Genomic DNA, 16,607 nt, shown 5'->3' on the forward strand with positions numbered 1-16,607 from the left:
ATACAGTGCCTTGTTGCAATAAAGACACTGTTTTTAGGCAGCACTTGTGTTGTTGATCTTTCTTAGTCCTAGTCTTACGCACCGCTTCCCCTCCCAAATGACATAATTTATTTATTCATTTATTTATTTATTCATTTACCTCACAGGCTCCCGAAGGAGTATTGCGTGAGGGGAGGATACAGGGAATTACCAAAAAAAGGAGTAAAGAGAAATTATACATTGTTAGCGAGTAAACATGAAAGAACAAATATCTAACAATATAAATAACGGGATAAATGAAACAAACGACTGTGTGAAGTAACAAAAAGGTACCAAGAGATTATACAAATGGTAGGAGGTGAAGGTGGAAGAACAAGTCTGTAATAGTGTTAAAGCAATTAAAACAAACATTCAAACAAAACAAAAAGAAAAACCTATACAACTTCGCTGCAAGTATTTGCTTAGGTGCACGGTATGGTTTAGTTGTGACGAATTATGGAAATGGTAGCATTGAGGTCACAAAATGAATTAAATTATTTTGTGGGGCTTAATATTCAAATGGTACACAGTGGGATATGAGAGATGCTATAGTGGGGAGGAGCTCTGGTATAATTCTGGCCACCTTGGGTTCTTTAATGCGCACTCAAAGAACAACACGCGAGCATATCTGCATTCTGCCCTCATCAAAATGCGGCCGCTGCAGCTAGGGATCAAACACCCAACCCCATGCTCAGCAACGCAATGCTCACAATATGAATCAACTTCTGCTTTACGTCTTGCTTTTGCTATACCCCACATCATAGTGTGATTTTTCAGCACAGTTAGACAACTAAAAAGACAAGAAAGAGCACTCGTACTCCTACAGTTCTACCATTACCTACGGAATCCTCGCAAGTCCAGTTTTTAGTTCCATGTTGCTTTGCAAGCAGCATTTTGAATTAACAGCTACTCTCATAAAGGCTAACAACCTCCAGGTTTTTTCCTATGAATGCTGGTCCTGCTGTGTTATTGAAGGAATACTGACGTAACATTTGTGACGTTTCATTTCTTGCTTCAAATTAAGGTCCTTGATGTCGAAACCTTTGAAAAAGAAATGGCAGGCCCCTGACAGCTCAAAATAATTAGCTATAATTGCTTTTGTACAAATGAGCCATGATATTGTCATGCAGAAGGTGGGTCACATGGGAGCCGAGCACTGGGATGCATAAGCACTCCCTCTGGCTCGCTCAGTCATTTGTTATCTTACTACGTCGGGTTGCACAACAGCTGTGGCGTTGAACTGGTAAGCTCGAGGTAGCAGGGTCAAGCATAGGCAACGGCAACAGTGTTTCAATGGGGGCGGAATGCAAAAATTCTCGTGGATTTTGCATCAAGTATATGTTAACCCCAGGTGGGCAAAATTACTCCAGAGTCCCCGCTACGCATGTCTGATAATCAGATTGTGGTCTTGGCCTATACAACCCCAGAACTTAACTTCAGATTAATGTGGTGAGCAATGCTTCTTGCCACGAGCTCTCAACTAAATGCGGCATTTAAGTGTGATATTTATTAGAGTGGAAGTGGCTGATAACGTCTGCTTAGGAGGTCGAGAACTTCTTTTCATTTAGTTTTTGCTTATGCACATGCAAAGCATACTCATGTGAAAGCCTTCGGTCTGAGATCACCTAGGCAGAGCAGTCAACTAGTAAAGTTATGAGAATACTTCGTTTTCTCAACAACTGCCCACGAATACATGACAGCGACCTCCTGTCCATGCTATTGCTTATTCTAGCTTGTTTTAATAAAGAAATGGAGTGTTAAAGGGAATGTGCAGATGTGTACAAGATTCTATTATCGTGTGGTGCTGCTTACGACAGACAATGACAGGCTGCATGAATGCTGATACAAGTGTATTCTGCAGCAAGCACTAGGTCATCTAGCTGTTAACCGCACTAGATGCAAGTGCAAAACTATTTTTGCTAGGACGGAGATCGTACACACATTCAGCAACCAAAGAAAAAGTTACGCAAGCTATCTAAGCATATTTAATTGAGGTTGCTCCTCCTGACACAGGTATCAGTGCGCCTTTCATAGCTTTTAGCAACAAAAAGATAAGTCATAGAACGATAGATCAGTGACAAATGATGGTGTTCATTGGCTCTGTGACTTGTCGTTGCAGATTCAATGATAGCACCTGTATTGTGCAGACTACGCATGCGTCGCACGTATCAGCTTGAACTGACTGACAGCACGAAGATTACGGAAGCATGTGCCTGTGAATGTCGACTATATATACCCAGGTTGTTTCCTGAATAAATGTTCTTTTCATTCCTGGAATCTGTCCGAATGATACATGGTGTCAGGAGTGGGGTCACTTGATGAACATAACCATCCCGAGCAATGAAGCTAGTCAAGCCACCAGAGCATCTGCAACTTTCCGGCTCATCCGACAACACTGCGAAGAATTGGAGCCTGTTCATCCAGAAGTTCGAACTGTTCCTACAAGCGACAGCATCTACGAAAGAACCAAGGTCAGAAGCTGCTGCTGCTGCTGAGTGTTGCTGGCGACGATGCACTTGAGGTGTTTAACTTCACCTTTCTGGAGGCGGAATGCAAGGATGATTACATGACGGTCGTGCAGAAGTTTAAAGAGTACTGTCAAGAACAGCAAAACGAAGTCTCTGAGAGGTACATTTTCCGGTCAAGAACCCAGGATGAAGGTGAGCCCTTTGAGTATTTCCTGCGCAACCTACGAAAGCTGTCTCGAATCTCGAAGCTGCAACTTCGCTGAGTTAACCGAGTCAATGATCTGCGACCAGGTTGTGTTTGGTGTACATAACTCCAAGTTGTGGGAGAAGCTCACCAAAGTGAAAGACCTTATGCTAGTCAAGACTGAACAAATCTGCAAGGCTGCTGAACTGTCCAGCCAGCAGAACAAGGCATGGGCTCAGGCGGAAAAACAGGTAGCATCAGTAAAGAAGCGTCTGTTTAAATGCATGAAATGCAACCGGTCGCGCGAACACAGTAGGTGACCGGCATTCGGGAAGATGTGTTTTGTATGTGGTGGTGCCAAACATTTTGCAGCGTGTTGCAAGAAAGGGTCTACAGTAGGCGAAATGGTCAACGTGCAAGACACCTTTGACATCCTTGATGTAAAAAACTTGTAGTGTGAGAAGCTCAACGGACTGGATCGCAAAGGCTAAAGTGGCCGGCCAGGATGCCTTCTTGAAAGTGGACACAGGCTCCCAAGCTAACTTGCTGCCTTACTTGGTCTATCAAGTGCAAGGAGGTGCAAAGTTTGAAGTCGAGCAGTTCCATTCTGCGGTCATATAGCGGTGACACCATCAAACACTTCGGTGTTGCAACATTACCAGTGAACATAAAAGATCAGGCTGGGAGTTTAGACTTCTTCATAGTAAAAAAAGGCAACCAGGCAATACTCGGACTATGTGCAAGTGAGGCACTCGGACTTGTCGCGAGGTTGGTGGATGCAGTCAACACTAGCACTGCCCACGAAATACTGCAGGAATTTCCTCAACCCTTCCAACGAACAGGCTGTGTTGCCCGTCAGTATCGGATGGTATTATGCACTGGTTCGATAGTTGTATTCCAGCCAGCGCGGCGTGTACCCTTGACACAAGAACCACTGCGGAAGGAGCTGGACCGCATGGAACGGGGCGCCATCATCACGAAAGTGACCGAACCAACGGACTGGGTGAGCCTGCTTGTTATTGTACGTAAAAAGGATGGCACACTACGTGTATGCGTTGATCCTAGGCATATCAATGAATGCCTGAAACGTGAGCACTATCAGACGCCTAAGCGTGAAGACATTGAGGCTGAGCTCGCTGGCGCTCAATATTTTTCCTGCCTCAATGCGAATTCAGGTTTCCACCAAATTCCTTTGGATGACGCCACATCAAAAATCTGCACATTCGGCACGCCCTTTGGTCGCTACCGCTTTCTGAGCCTGCCCTTCAGAGTCACCTCGGCTCCTGAAGTCTTTCAAAAAACTTTGAGCGAAATTTTTGACAGGGCTCCAGGGGAGCGTGTTTATGTAGATGACGTCCTTGTCTGGGGTGTTACTAAAGAAGAACATGACACACGCCTTCGAAATGCATTGCAACTGGCAAAAAACGCTGGCTTAACTTTTAACGCGAGCAAGTGCAAGTTCGGGCTTACTGAAGTTGACTTTTTGGGTGATGTCATCAGCCGAGACGGAATAAGGCCAAATGCCACACTGAGCATGTCCCTTAAAGAAATGTCGCAGCCAATGAACAGACCTGCAGTGCACAGAATGTTAGGTGTTGCCAGTTACTTTGGGAAATAAATTCCGAATCTGGTAGAAAAGACCAAGCTTTTGCGCAGTCTCATCAAAAAAGGACATCAAGTTTGAATGGTTGGCTAACCACGCAAATGAATGGACAGCCATCTGCACATGGCTCAGCAGCGCACCTGTGTTGGCTGTTTTCGATGCGGCCAGGGAAACTAAAATTTCTTCTGACGCTTCTAAAAGTGGACTAGGTGCTGCACTTCTACAGCTTCACGGTGACAGCTGGCGGCCTGTTGCGTATGCATCACGCGTGATGAATGAGACTGAGCAACAATATTCGCAAATTGAAAAAGAGGCAATGGGCATAACGTTCGGGTGTGAAAAACTTCACCACTTCACATATGGCCGTAAGATAATCATAGAGACCAACCACCGACCACTGCTAGCCATTGCATCCAAAGGAATCGGTGACATGCCGCCGCACCTTCAGTGTTTCTTCATGCGTTTACTGAACTATGACTGTGCTTGAATTTGTACCAGGGAAGCAACTGCTGCTCACCGACATGCTCTCAAGGTCAACGTCCATCAACCACCAGGGGACACAAGTGGCTCGACAGAAGAAATAGAGGTTCACACAATTGGTGCTGTCTCGGACCTGGTAAGCAGAAAAACTTTTGACCGTTTAATTGCCGCAACTGCTAGTGCCCTGGAGTTACAAAAAGTGATGCGCTACATGAGTGGCAGCAGCAATCTTGATGTCTGCATGAAACCTTTTGCTACTGAGCTGTCACTAATAGAGGGAGTGATGCTAAAAGGAACCAAAGTAGTTGTTCCAAAGTCAATGAGGGACGAAATGCTTCAACGTATACACGAAGGGCACTTGGGCATAAACAAATGCAAAGCACAAGGCCGACGATTGATGTTTTGGCCCGGACTTCATGCAGATATTGAAACTATGTTGAAAAGTTGTGCCATCTGCCGAAAGTATGCATACAGGCAACCAAGCGAGCCTTTTATGCTCTGACCAACGCCAGATCACACTTGGTACGGAGTCGGCGTTGATATCCTTCAGCAAGGGGTAAGCTCGTACTTGTGCGTGTTCGATGCGCAGTTAAACTTCCTGGAAGTGGGAAAAACTGGGCGACACCACGACGAGAACGATCATTGCCAAATTGAGCTGCATTTTTGCATGGTATGGAACCTCAGTCGAGGTATGCAGGGACAATGGCCGCCAGTTTGCGTCACACAAGTTTGCCACCTTTGCATCCAGGTACGACTTCAAGCATGTGACATCTAGTCCTGGCTTTCCACAGTCCAATGGACTAGCGGAGAAAGGCATCCAGATAGTAAAACGGATCATGAAAAAAACACAAGAAAATTGTGACGACTTCTGGCTGGGCCTGCTCAGCTACCGATCTACACCACAGGAGGACGGTCGTTCCCCGGATGAGCTGTTGCAAGAAAGGAGACTATGAACCAGGCTTCCTGACTTAAGCTTGCAACCTAAAAATTTTGTGTCTAAGGGTAGACAACTTGGAGCCCACAAAAAGGACCTACCAGTACTCCGAAAAGCGGATGTGGTGAGGATCCGAGATAAAGCATGGATCTGCGAAGCGCAGGTCGTGGGACCGGCAGCACAGAGGTCCTATTGCATTGTTACTGAAGATGACCAAGTACTTCGTCGGAATCGGAGACACCTGATTCCAACGCATGAGCCATTTCGACACGATGACCTAGACAGCGATGAGCCAGAAAGCGGGGTCGACCAGCTGGTAACATCCCCAACTGCAGTGCACGCAAAGCCGACTCAACTTACAACACCGCTCCCAAGACGTTCTAAGCGGATAACTCATCAGCCAAGACGGCTGCAGTACGACTGCAATTTCAATCAAGTGCATCGTGTATCTCGGCTTTAACAAACTATTAAACAGAGGAAGTTGTATCGTGCAGACTACGCACGCGTCGCATGTATCAGCTTGAACTGATTGACAGCACGAAGTTTACGGCAGCACGTGCCTGTGAATGCCGACGACTACATATACCCTGGGTGTTTCCTGAATAAACGTTCTTTTCATTCTTGGATTACGTCAAACGATACAGCACCTATCTATTCACATTTTTTTTTTATATATATAAACAGCTGATAGTTAGAGCTTGGTGTCCTGTGTATGCTATAATGCGGTTTTTCGTAACTTTTCAAGCAAGAGTTCAAGTAAAGATGAAAAGCTTTCACCTGGAAAAAAGAGCACAATGTGATGTGCGGTAGATAGTTGTGTGCACCGTTGCGTCCACACTGCAGCATAGACTGGAGCGAGAACTTCTGCAGCTGCTCCAGAAGCGGTCCCACCGGACAGAGATAAAGGATATACTCTCTAGGGGTGCTGTCGTCCAAGGTGGGGTCATTGACGTGAGCTAAGAGCCTGGTAAGGGATGAAAGCAATGCGAAGAAGCGCAGTTGAGTACCAACACAAGATGGACAGGAAACACACATGCATAACATGCATGAGATCACTGCGACTAAAATCAAACGTGGACCAAATCGAGAGAAACTTCAAGTTAGTGTAAGTATTCATTAAATAGCAAATAGTCTCTGGTACTAAGTGCCAACTAGGGTCATTAAACAAGCATTTTCTTAAACATATTTTTCTCTACTGCTAACTTGGAAGTGTAGGGAGCATCAAGTGTTCACATCATTTGAAAAATGCCAAATGTGCCAATTACACACGTAAACGAAACTGAAGCTTGAACACTTTTTGTGCTGGATAACTTTAAAATATTGTTGTTTTGTGTGATAGTGGCCCAGCGAGCGCAAATGTTGATACTAGCTATAGAATCAAGACGATTTTCTTTTTGGGCGTAGGAAAAGTTTCACGGCGATAGCGGCATCTGATCTTTGACGGACACCTTACGGCATCAAAATCTGAGAACCCGCGGGACCACTTCACGAGGCACGACACCAGAAGCAGCTCGAAAGTCGGCATTACCAATCAGCCGCTAACTGCACGCCCCTGTCCCCCGTCGCTGCAAGAGCCTTCTCGCTGAAACGAGAAAGAAGAAGAAAAAAATTGAAACGATGACGAATCGGCTCCCGCGAAAAGACAGCACTCGCGCAGGAAACGACAGCAGTGCGCGCTTGGTAAAAACCAGAGTTCAAGGCCTTAGGAAGCGTTATACGACGACATGCTTCCTCTCAAAGCCGCCTACGAGAGGCGCAAACGGGAGCGCTCCAGTTAGTCACAGGCGCACGATCACAGGTCCTTGACTAGTGGACGTGCCTCCGCCGACTTCACCACTGCCAAATCAATGCACGGGCACCCATAGCGCAAGAGATTGCGCCCTGCTTAAGCTCGTTAGGTGACGGGCCGGCACTCACGCTCTGTGTTTTGGAAATCCCATTTGCAGCAGAACCTGAAGAGGAGACAGGTGCTGCTTGTGCGGCCTACTGCTGACATTTCGGCGTGGAGGAGGGGCAGCCATTCGACGCTGTCACATCGTCTCGCGGTGTAAAACAATCACTATTTGATAGCGCACGAGTCACTTCAACACGCACTAAATGCGGATACACGGGCCCATAGCGGCTGCAACAAAAATCTAATTAGAAACACAGGCGATAACGCCCAAGCAGAACCGCAATAAAACGAAAAAGCTCAAGCCATTTTGCTTTTTTGCATCGGGTACTTAAAACCACTTCCGTTTCCTGTTGTTAAATATATCCAAAATATTCAACAACATTTTATTGCACACAGTCATTAAATTTAAAACTTTAGAGTCATAAAATGTTATACGCAATGAGCGTCCCGCTGAATTCGTTTTGTGACGTTTCAAGCTGTCATCCACAAGGGGCGCTAGTGCATCCAAAATGGCGGGTGTTTTATTCGAGGATATTTTTGACGTGAAAGACATCGATCCCGAAGGAAAGAAATTTGACAGAGGTAAGATTACGGCTTTTATTTAAGTGAAAATGAACAGCTTCTCGTTCTCATGTAGTACATTTGCTTTGGTATGCCAGAGAGTACTTCATCCCGCCTAACCACGTGCAGTGCATGCCGGCAAATGAATGACGCTGACGCTGTATTTTAACTGCACGATTCATTATTTCTTTTATTTTTCTCACCACAGCACATCCACGCATGCAATGACTGAAACAGTTAGTGAAGTAGCCGCTAACTGCATTCATTTGAATGCACGCAGCTTGAGATAGTAGTCATGCGTTGTACACGCGGTCGCACGCTTCGTGCTCACTACATTTCGAAGCCGGTAAAATAACAGGTGAAACCGAGCGTGCGGAAACCGAAACTGATTATCATGACGCAGTCTTCGCAACACATGAGCGTGTTAAGATTCGTCCGCTGTTTTCCTGGTGATAGCATACGATCAACAAAATAACTAGTAGTTGTTTATTCAGAAATGCACTTAACCTCAACATGCATATTGTGCCATATACGGATCACTGCTAGAGTTCAGCCTACGAAGTTGCATATAATGAGAAATACAATGTATGGTGTATGGCGAGCTCTGCGTGCTGGGTTCTCCAAAGTATGTCTGCTTTTGGCGAGCTTCCCTGTCATCACATGTCTCACAAGAGGTACAGCGCTTCGCGCTTATCGATTGCGTCGTTGCATGTCCGGAGCACCAAGCTGGCGGTGCGCTTTCTGAACGCCGTTTCCTATTCGGCGTCTTGTGTTATAGCTACTTGTTGTAGTTGACTTGCATTCACGTGCTCGTTTGTCATTCTCTCACTGTGCTTTGTAAACAACTCGGAGCGCGTGGGATTGTTATTTGCCGACAGCGCTTCCTTGGCAGTCGCGCAGGAGGGGCGATACGCGCATGCGCGGAGCCCTCACCGCTAGCTTGGCGTAGTCAGGCAGCCGCATTTGTTTGTTGTGGGCCTGTACCAGCTGATACTGTTGACACGCTGCAGCACCTAAACCATGCTCGCCGCCTATCTCAACCCTTCCACGTCCCCTACTCCATTTTCTTCTCTCTGCCGTGGTGTGACCAACAGCACAGTGCCGCGTCCTTGATATATTAACGGCCCGCGAACGAGGCGTGAATAATTATGTTAAAAATTAGAAGGACAATGCTTTCGATTACAGAGATACAGAAATATTTACAGGTGCCTTTGGTAATTTATTACAACGGCCCGCGCCGTCGGCTACTACACTTGCCATTTCGGTCACGTTGAAATCGACTCACGTGCTTCCTGGGAAACAAATATATATATATATATATAGAAGAGAAAGTCAGTGGCGCTTGATCGAAAGGAAAAGTCCATTCATTGAGCCGCCTTGCAGAGCATTCGGATATAACCAGTATAACTAGGTCGATCCACGGCATCCCTTTCAACGTTCTGTATGTAACGATCTTACGAGAAAAAAAAAATAGCGAGAATAGCAAGTAAATGTTCGGATTGGCGGTGGCGAAAGGGGGAAAAGGAAAACTGCGAACGAGCGGGCGATTTCGCGGCGGCGGTGCGCGTGTGTATGTGTGGCGGATGGGGCAGGAAAGGACGAAAGGAACGTTACGTAAGCATTTCGGCCCCGGGGAGAAGAGCGAGGGCGGCGCTTGTGAAAGTGTTTTCCCGGTGACGACGCAAGAGGGCGAGGGAGCGAGCAGGGCCGTGGCGCAAGAGAGGGGACGGCCGCGCGCGCGCCGATGTCGAGAAGGAGGGAAGGCGCTCCAATGATACGGCGCATTCTCAGTTGCCCCAAGCTCCGTCGGAAAACTCCCCGCTCGGCGCGCGAGTCTTCAAGGAATGACGCAGTTAGTTTGGGCTCGAGTCCCCGGCTCGAAGGGCGCTCCGCCGCCTGCGCTCCGGTCTCGCCGTGTGACAGCCATGGCCAAACAACAGCGACCTAGGTGAGTTTTCTTTTTTCTAAAAAAATATCGGTCCCGTTCGACGATGCGATGATAAATGTAGCAGGAAGAACAATGAGAAAAATGCAGGGGAAAAGAACTTTATTTTAGCCTCTGAAGGACAAGCGACGGTCGAGAGAGACAATGGTACAATCATCGTCGTTCCTGAAAAAAAAAAAAAGATTAGCACCGAGCTTCGCCTTCTCAACGCGCGATTCGAACAAATCCACGCATTGCTGGCGCGCGCGCGTGTGTGGCGCGCGGAGATGTAGCGCCTACGTTGATTTGCGAGGTGTGTTTATTTCCTGCATTTTGGCCCGACTGATAAAGCGAGCTGGTGCGCACGGCTGCTGATAAACGTTATCACCTCCAGCTATATCACGAGCTTCGCCTCGGCTGGCGCTGAGCTCTTTTATGTCAGGTGCGGTTGGAAGGGCGGCAGCGGCCGTGTCCACGTAGCGCACTTGCTCTAGAGCGCGCGCACTCGGCCCGAATGAATCACCGCGCTGCAAACAACAAGCATAACAAAAGTAGACGTTCTGTATTGCCTTTTTTTTCCTTTTTTGGTTATCTCAACGTCCTTAGCGCGAGACGCGCTTGCTTCCTTTCACGAGATGCCTTTGAAGGAAAAGACGCACGGCGCAAGCCACTTGCGGGCGTTCTGTGTTTGACCACCTTGCCGTTATTGGGTCGGTTCAGCCATCTTTTTCTGAATTTTTCCTTTTCTTTTTCCCCCTCGCTGTCCTCATACGCTTGTAATCTCGTTAGTTGCACCTGCTTGTGCGTGCGCGATGTACTCTTGGCTTCTCTTGAAAGTTCCACGTCATTGGAGTTACCGTTTTTTTTTTTTTTTTTGCACTGGTCCACATCACTCCCTCGCGCCTCTACACTCGCTTCTCGTATTTTTTGTTCTTTATTATCGTGCTGACGTAGCTTCAAATTGCGTGGAAAACATTTTAAGCGATTTGCCACTCCCCGTCTGTCGCCTTGTAAACAGCCGCGGCCTGTCTCTTAGCGTGCCTCGCCTGCTGCCACGTCGAAGGTATTTGCTTCGGTGGCGTACTTGCTTTTCTTTCAGTTTTGTTTTTCACTCCACGCTTCCTGTGCTCTCTGCAAACGCGCACCTGACAAACGTTAGCGCGCCAGCCCTGTAGTGACAGCGAGAGCTTTCTCCTCTACCGCACAAACACACGCACTTCTACATCGTTCGCAAATGGACGTACTCGCGGATGCGAGCGATATAAGTGTGTATAGAGTGTTGCGCGTCGTGGGCCGCCCCGCGTGAAAATATCGCCGATGCTGTTCATTCTGCGATCGATTTTTGTTTTCTTCCTCCGTTTCCTCAATGCCGTCCGCCGTCGTTCGGCGCGCTGGTGTTGCTGCTGCCCCGTCTGCGCGGCCGGGGATCTGCTCAGGAGCATCGCCAAATCGGCCGAGAGCTTTTTTTTTTCTTTCTTTTTTTTTTCTCCGCGCGCGCGTCCCCGACCAACCGTTTTCAAGGTCAGGTTCGTCTCCTCATTCATAGCGCGCGCAGGCTGCTGCTGCAGCTGAGCCTGGCTTGCGCGCGCCTAGCGGCCCTTTCTCGCCATTTCCCCGCTGCTGCCGTTGGTTGCAGTCGTCGCGCAGAGTGTACCTGTTCCCTAGGCCAGAGGCAAGCGCTGTTCTTCCACTCTCTCTCTCTCTCTCTCTTGCCCCCCTCCCCCCATTTTTTTTCGTTACCGTTCCAGCCGCGAAGCATGCCTTCTGCGCGAACCCTCTCGTGCCTGCCGCCTGGGAGCGCGAGCGCGTCGTTTTCTCCGACACTACAAGTAATAATAATGTTAGACGAGTGAAAGGGGAAAGCGGTAGAGAGAACCCGAGACTGGAGCCCTCGGAGCGCGCTCTTGTGCCTGCTTTTTCGAGAGTGGAAGTTGCTTCATAGTGATGAGGCTCTACTGCATTCAGTGATTTCGAAAGGGGTGGAGGGCGTTGGTACCGGGTTCTATCCCCGAATCAGGACGAGTAGTAGTAGTAAACATTATTTAGAAAAAAGAATTGTGTTGAGTTACTCAACTGACGAAATCCGCCGTGGTTGCTCAGTGGCTAGGGTGTTACGCTGCTGAGCACGAGGTCGCGGGATCGAATCCCGGCCACGGCGGCCGCATTTCGATGGGGGCGAAATGCGAAAACACCCGTGTACTTAGATTTAGGTTCACGTTAAAGAACCCCAGGTGGTCAAAATTTCCGGAGTCCTCCACTACGGCGTGTCTCATAATCAGAAAGTGGTTTTGGCACGTAAAACCCGATAATTTTTTTTTTCAACTGACGAAGCTTCTCTCTCTCTCTATCCGCTCCTCATGTGTATAGTAGCAAACTGGACAAAAAACCTAGTAACGTCCCTACAGTTCCTTAATTCTCGATTTCTCTACGTGCTACCTAATTGTACATTGCAGAGCCACTAGCTGAGTGAGTATGGTCTGAGATCGTGATTCTGTGGTAGTAGTTGCTTCAGTACCGCTTCTGTGTTTTCTAACATACTTACGCATACACCTGCATAGCTCAGCTTTTGAGCTCCACTTAAGCAGTGGAAGTTACTGGGTAATTCAAAAGAACTTGTTGCTGAGCAGGTTAGTTGTTGCTTAGAGAAGCAATCGTAACGCGGTTAAGGCAGCTATCGGGCTGGCCTTGCGAGCTTATCGATGCTTTGAAGTAATGTATTTTTACAGGAGCATGTAATCAGCTTTCTGTAAAGTCAACGAGAGAGAGAGATAAGGGAAGGTATTTTTGGATGTCGTATTTATTGAGTACCAATGAGCAAAATGTACGAAGTGTCTACATCAGTGGCCGTTCCGTAAAATCAGAGAGAGATAGAGGTAACGAATTTTTTACGTCACCTCTATTATGTAGCTGGTGAGCTACAATCTGCTTACATTGTTTTCTTTTTCTTTTCTTCCCGGGAGCACGTACTAGCATAGTACTTCGACGCCACCAGATGCTGGGGCAGTTCGTGTCTGTTATTGTCGGCTGGCTCGCTCTCGCTCTTGCGCAAGACTCTTTCGAGTGGCCCGAGGTGGTTTTCTGTTTCCCCTTACTTCCCGCGTGTCCTCACAGCGCGCGAAACTGATATCTGGCAGTTACAGTAAACAGAAAAGAGGCACGCGTTGTCACGTGCTCCTGTTTAGAAAAAAGAACAAAGAAGAAGATGTAGCGGTAGCACCTGTGACCGCTGAGTGGGTGCTTTGAGCTGTTTCGTCACCCGTACTCAGCCGTGACTCAGTAAGCGCCTCCCTCCCTGGCTGTTCTCCGAGAACCTTCCTCCGGGCCGATCTTGCCGCATTTCTTTCGTCTTTCTTTTATTGTGTAAGCCTTGTCGGGCGGGCACCGGGTTAGCCAACGGCCACATTGTAATGCCAGAACTTACGGGGCGCCCACCCCTCTTTCGAAACGGAGCCATATACATCACCGGGCCATGGTTGCAGCGAACCCTAAGGTTGATCTTTGGTTGGTGGGGCACGCCGTTTCTTGCGAACAACTCAATAAGAACGGACGGAGAAAAAAAAATTATGCGCGCCAACGTGCACGCTGGAGTCTACGTGAAGCGAAGTTTCGGTGAAGCGGTTGATGAAATCGTGTGCGACTAATTTAGATACGTAGAATTGTCTTTATTTTCATCCAGTGCGCGCACTGTTTATGTTTGTGCACCGCACAGGTCACAACCTTGATGCCATGATTTGCTATTGTTCGCACACTACGCCGTTCACGAGCCATACGGAACAGCAGTTCACGCGGCTGAAACTGTGAGACGTCGGCGCAGCGATGTCACGTGGGCGAAGGCGATGTATGACGTTTGTCGAGGGAAGGATGGCGACGCCGTGTTTGTATAAAAAGACGCAGACTCAGAAGCCCCGAGTCAATGGCTGCGTTAAGCAGGTCGAACTCAGTTTACGTCATTCGCATGTCAGTGTGTCACACAGCCGAATTAAGGAGAGTGGGCACACTCCCTTTGGTCCAAGAAGGGGTTATGTAGCCTGATCGTATAAGAAAATTTAAGAAGCCCGTGAAAATCATACTCTATTTCATTATGGTTCTGATGGCTTTAGATATACCTTTATGAGGCGACATTATACTTGCAATGTCGTAACATTATTTTTCGTTTATAGAGCACACGTACGTGCGCCCACTGGCACCACTTTGTGGGTCAACATTCAGTGCTTATACATAGGCCGGTGACAATACACATATCAACAAATGTATCCGGTGAGATAGTGACCGATAGACCGACCGACGGACTCGAAACCAGGCTGTTCTGGGCAAAAAAAGCTTCGCTTTAGAATGCCGGCGCAAGGCTGGGCTGCAGGAGGAGGGATATCGAGCTAGGTACGACATTACGCGAACGTTTACACCGTGTTTCAGTATAGCTTTCGCAAGTATGGCTTTCACACAGATAGCGTTCCAAAACCTTATCAAATGCTATAAATACCAAATAGGAAATCGTGGAAGCGTTAAGAAAAGCTTTTGCATGGTGTATGTCACTGGGTGATGTCCTCCCATTTTAAAGGGTCACCTGCCTCTGTTTGTAACTGCTGAATGGATGACAGTATGAAGGTTGTTGAACACTAATAAGATAATTTTTAATGTGAGTGATACTAAATTTGGTCTCGAAACGTGAGCCCTGGTGTCACCATCGTTATCGTGGCGTCATAAACAAAATTTGCTGACGTCGCGTTATGGCCAAGCATGGTGACACAGCTCATAACAAAGGAGTGCTGGGCACGTTTGTTCCGGCTTCGATGGCAGGAGCGGAGCGAGCCAACGCGTCGTGACCGTGTCCACCTCTCGGGCACCGAAACCGAGACTTGTTCGTAGAAACAGTAACTATGGTACATTACGTAGGGCGCTGTCCCGCTTGCCAGCACTTCTTTAGAGTATAGAGGGTCCGAACCTCTATTTAACGCAAGAGAAAGAGAGAAGAGTAGGGAATGCCACGTTAGCACTCCTTCTGGCGGATCTCCATGGAAAAGTGAGCCCGTTTTGGTAGCTGGCGCTAGTCCCTTTTGCGCAGTGTTCGCAGAACCCGAGGAGGGACCTGTCCGATGGCGGCGTCGTTGGCTGTGACTTTGCGCCTCTTTTTCTCTGTGTGTGTGTGTGTGTGTCGACACTCGTAGCCGCTCACGTGCAAGTGACGAAATGTTCGGGCTCGTGGACAGGGAGATTGAGAGAAAGAGCGGAAGGGGTGGGGGAGCAAGAGGGGGAAAAGCGGTTGCATGGCTTGCGTCAGTTGGTTGCCTAATGAACACGTCGGAGGATACGCGTACGCGTAGGGAAAGGAGGCACACGACGCTGTCGCATAGTTTGCGAGAGGAGATGTACGGTGGCGGAAAAGGAGATATGCAATTTTGTTGTGCGTAGTGATAGAACGATTTTTCTTTTCCTTCCCCGTAGCAGTACCGTGCATATCCGATTCGATATGCACCGCTACGACCGAAGTTCTGTTGCCTGCAAAGGAATGCTGTTGTGGGGAGGTTCAGCCTCTTTTATAACCTTCTTCTCCGCCTTTCTTTTCATTAAAAGACCTCTCTCTCTCTCACTCTTCCTCTTCAACACATTTCTCTTTTTTGTTAACGCGCACCGCTTGTTCCTGAAAGTTTACTTTGTTTAGCTACTCAACCTTGTTTGACTAAATTATGAGGTTTATTGGTGCGGGCAGCATGTTCGTGCTGCTAGTTCGTGGGGCGGTTGTGGTGACGAGCTTGTGTGTACGGGCGGAAAGAAAAATTCCCCAGCTTTCCGCTAAATCGAACGTGTACCGTCAGAATGAGTGCAACCAATAATAAATCGCAAACGTTGATTGGAACTGACCAACTAGCACGGGCTAAATTTAGAAGAAACACTTGCTATTCCAACGATGTCTGCAGCTGACATAGGACGGCCTCAATAATAATAATAATAATAATAATAATAATAATAATAATAATAATAATAATAATAATAATAATGATGACCTTATGTGATAGGAGGATACCTTGTTGTCATCATTCGTCCAATGAAACAGATGAAAGGCAGAATTTCGCTAGAACAAGTGATTCTCTATTTATTTATTTATTTATGATACCCTCATGGTGCATTGCACATTACAGAGGGGAGGGGCATAAGCAAAAGAAATAAAATGGGAACGCAACACTTGCGGCATTCCAATGCAAATCAAAACAAAGACACGTAAAAGTAAATACAAAGAATAAAGGAACGTAACAGGCACATAACAATGAACATCTAAACATAAAGGCACCATAATACAATTACAACATTGTCTTGCTAGGGCATAATTAATGACTTATGTTTAGTATTGTGGTCTTAAAAAGGACAGCATCTGTTACGGCCACTATAACGATAGTGACAAGTTACTCCATTCTTTACATGCTTTAGGGGGGGGGGGGGAGGGTAATGAATGCGAGTACGTGACTGGTGTTACAGTTATGGCGACCTTCTTGGTGTGGTTTAAGCGGGAAGAAATGACGCCCGTTGAATTCAACGTGAACGCAGG

At 47.4% G+C, this 16,607-nt stretch overlaps 2 protein-coding genes across 3 annotated transcripts in view; one reads left to right on the forward strand and one right to left on the reverse strand.

The window, feature by feature from the left end:
* Nucleotides 1-7,880, reverse strand: part of Epp (Ecdysteroid phosphate phosphatase) — a 57,212-nt gene extending 49,332 nt beyond the window's left edge. The window contains exons 1-3 of one of the 2 annotated variants that reach the window (XM_065447619.1): nt 7,605-7,880; nt 7,216-7,269; nt 6,465-6,651 (exon numbers count right to left, since the gene is read on the reverse strand). In XM_065447619.1, the coding sequence (XP_065303691.1) occupies nt 6,465-6,651; nt 7,216-7,269; nt 7,605-7,708 (345 nt within the window). In that variant the 5' untranslated portion in view covers nt 7,709-7,880. The remainder of the gene's footprint in view (nt 1-6,464; nt 6,652-7,215; nt 7,270-7,604) is intronic. The other variant, XM_065447620.1, reaches the window with a different exon arrangement.
* A 152-nt stretch (nt 7,881-8,032) lies between these two features.
* Polr2H (DNA-directed RNA polymerases I, II, and III subunit Rpb8) overlaps nt 8,033-16,607 on the forward strand; it is a 131,335-nt gene continuing 122,760 nt past the window's right edge. The window contains exon 1 of the mRNA XM_065447623.1: nt 8,033-8,163. Coding sequence (XP_065303695.1) covers nt 8,091-8,163 — 73 coding nt within the window. The 5' untranslated portion in view covers nt 8,033-8,090. The remainder of the gene's footprint in view (nt 8,164-16,607) is intronic.

This window comes from Dermacentor albipictus, chromosome 4 (genome assembly GCF_038994185.2).
Source record: "Dermacentor albipictus isolate Rhodes 1998 colony chromosome 4, USDA_Dalb.pri_finalv2, whole genome shotgun sequence".
NCBI classification, from domain to species: Eukaryota; Metazoa; Arthropoda; class Arachnida; order Ixodida; family Ixodidae; genus Dermacentor; species Dermacentor albipictus.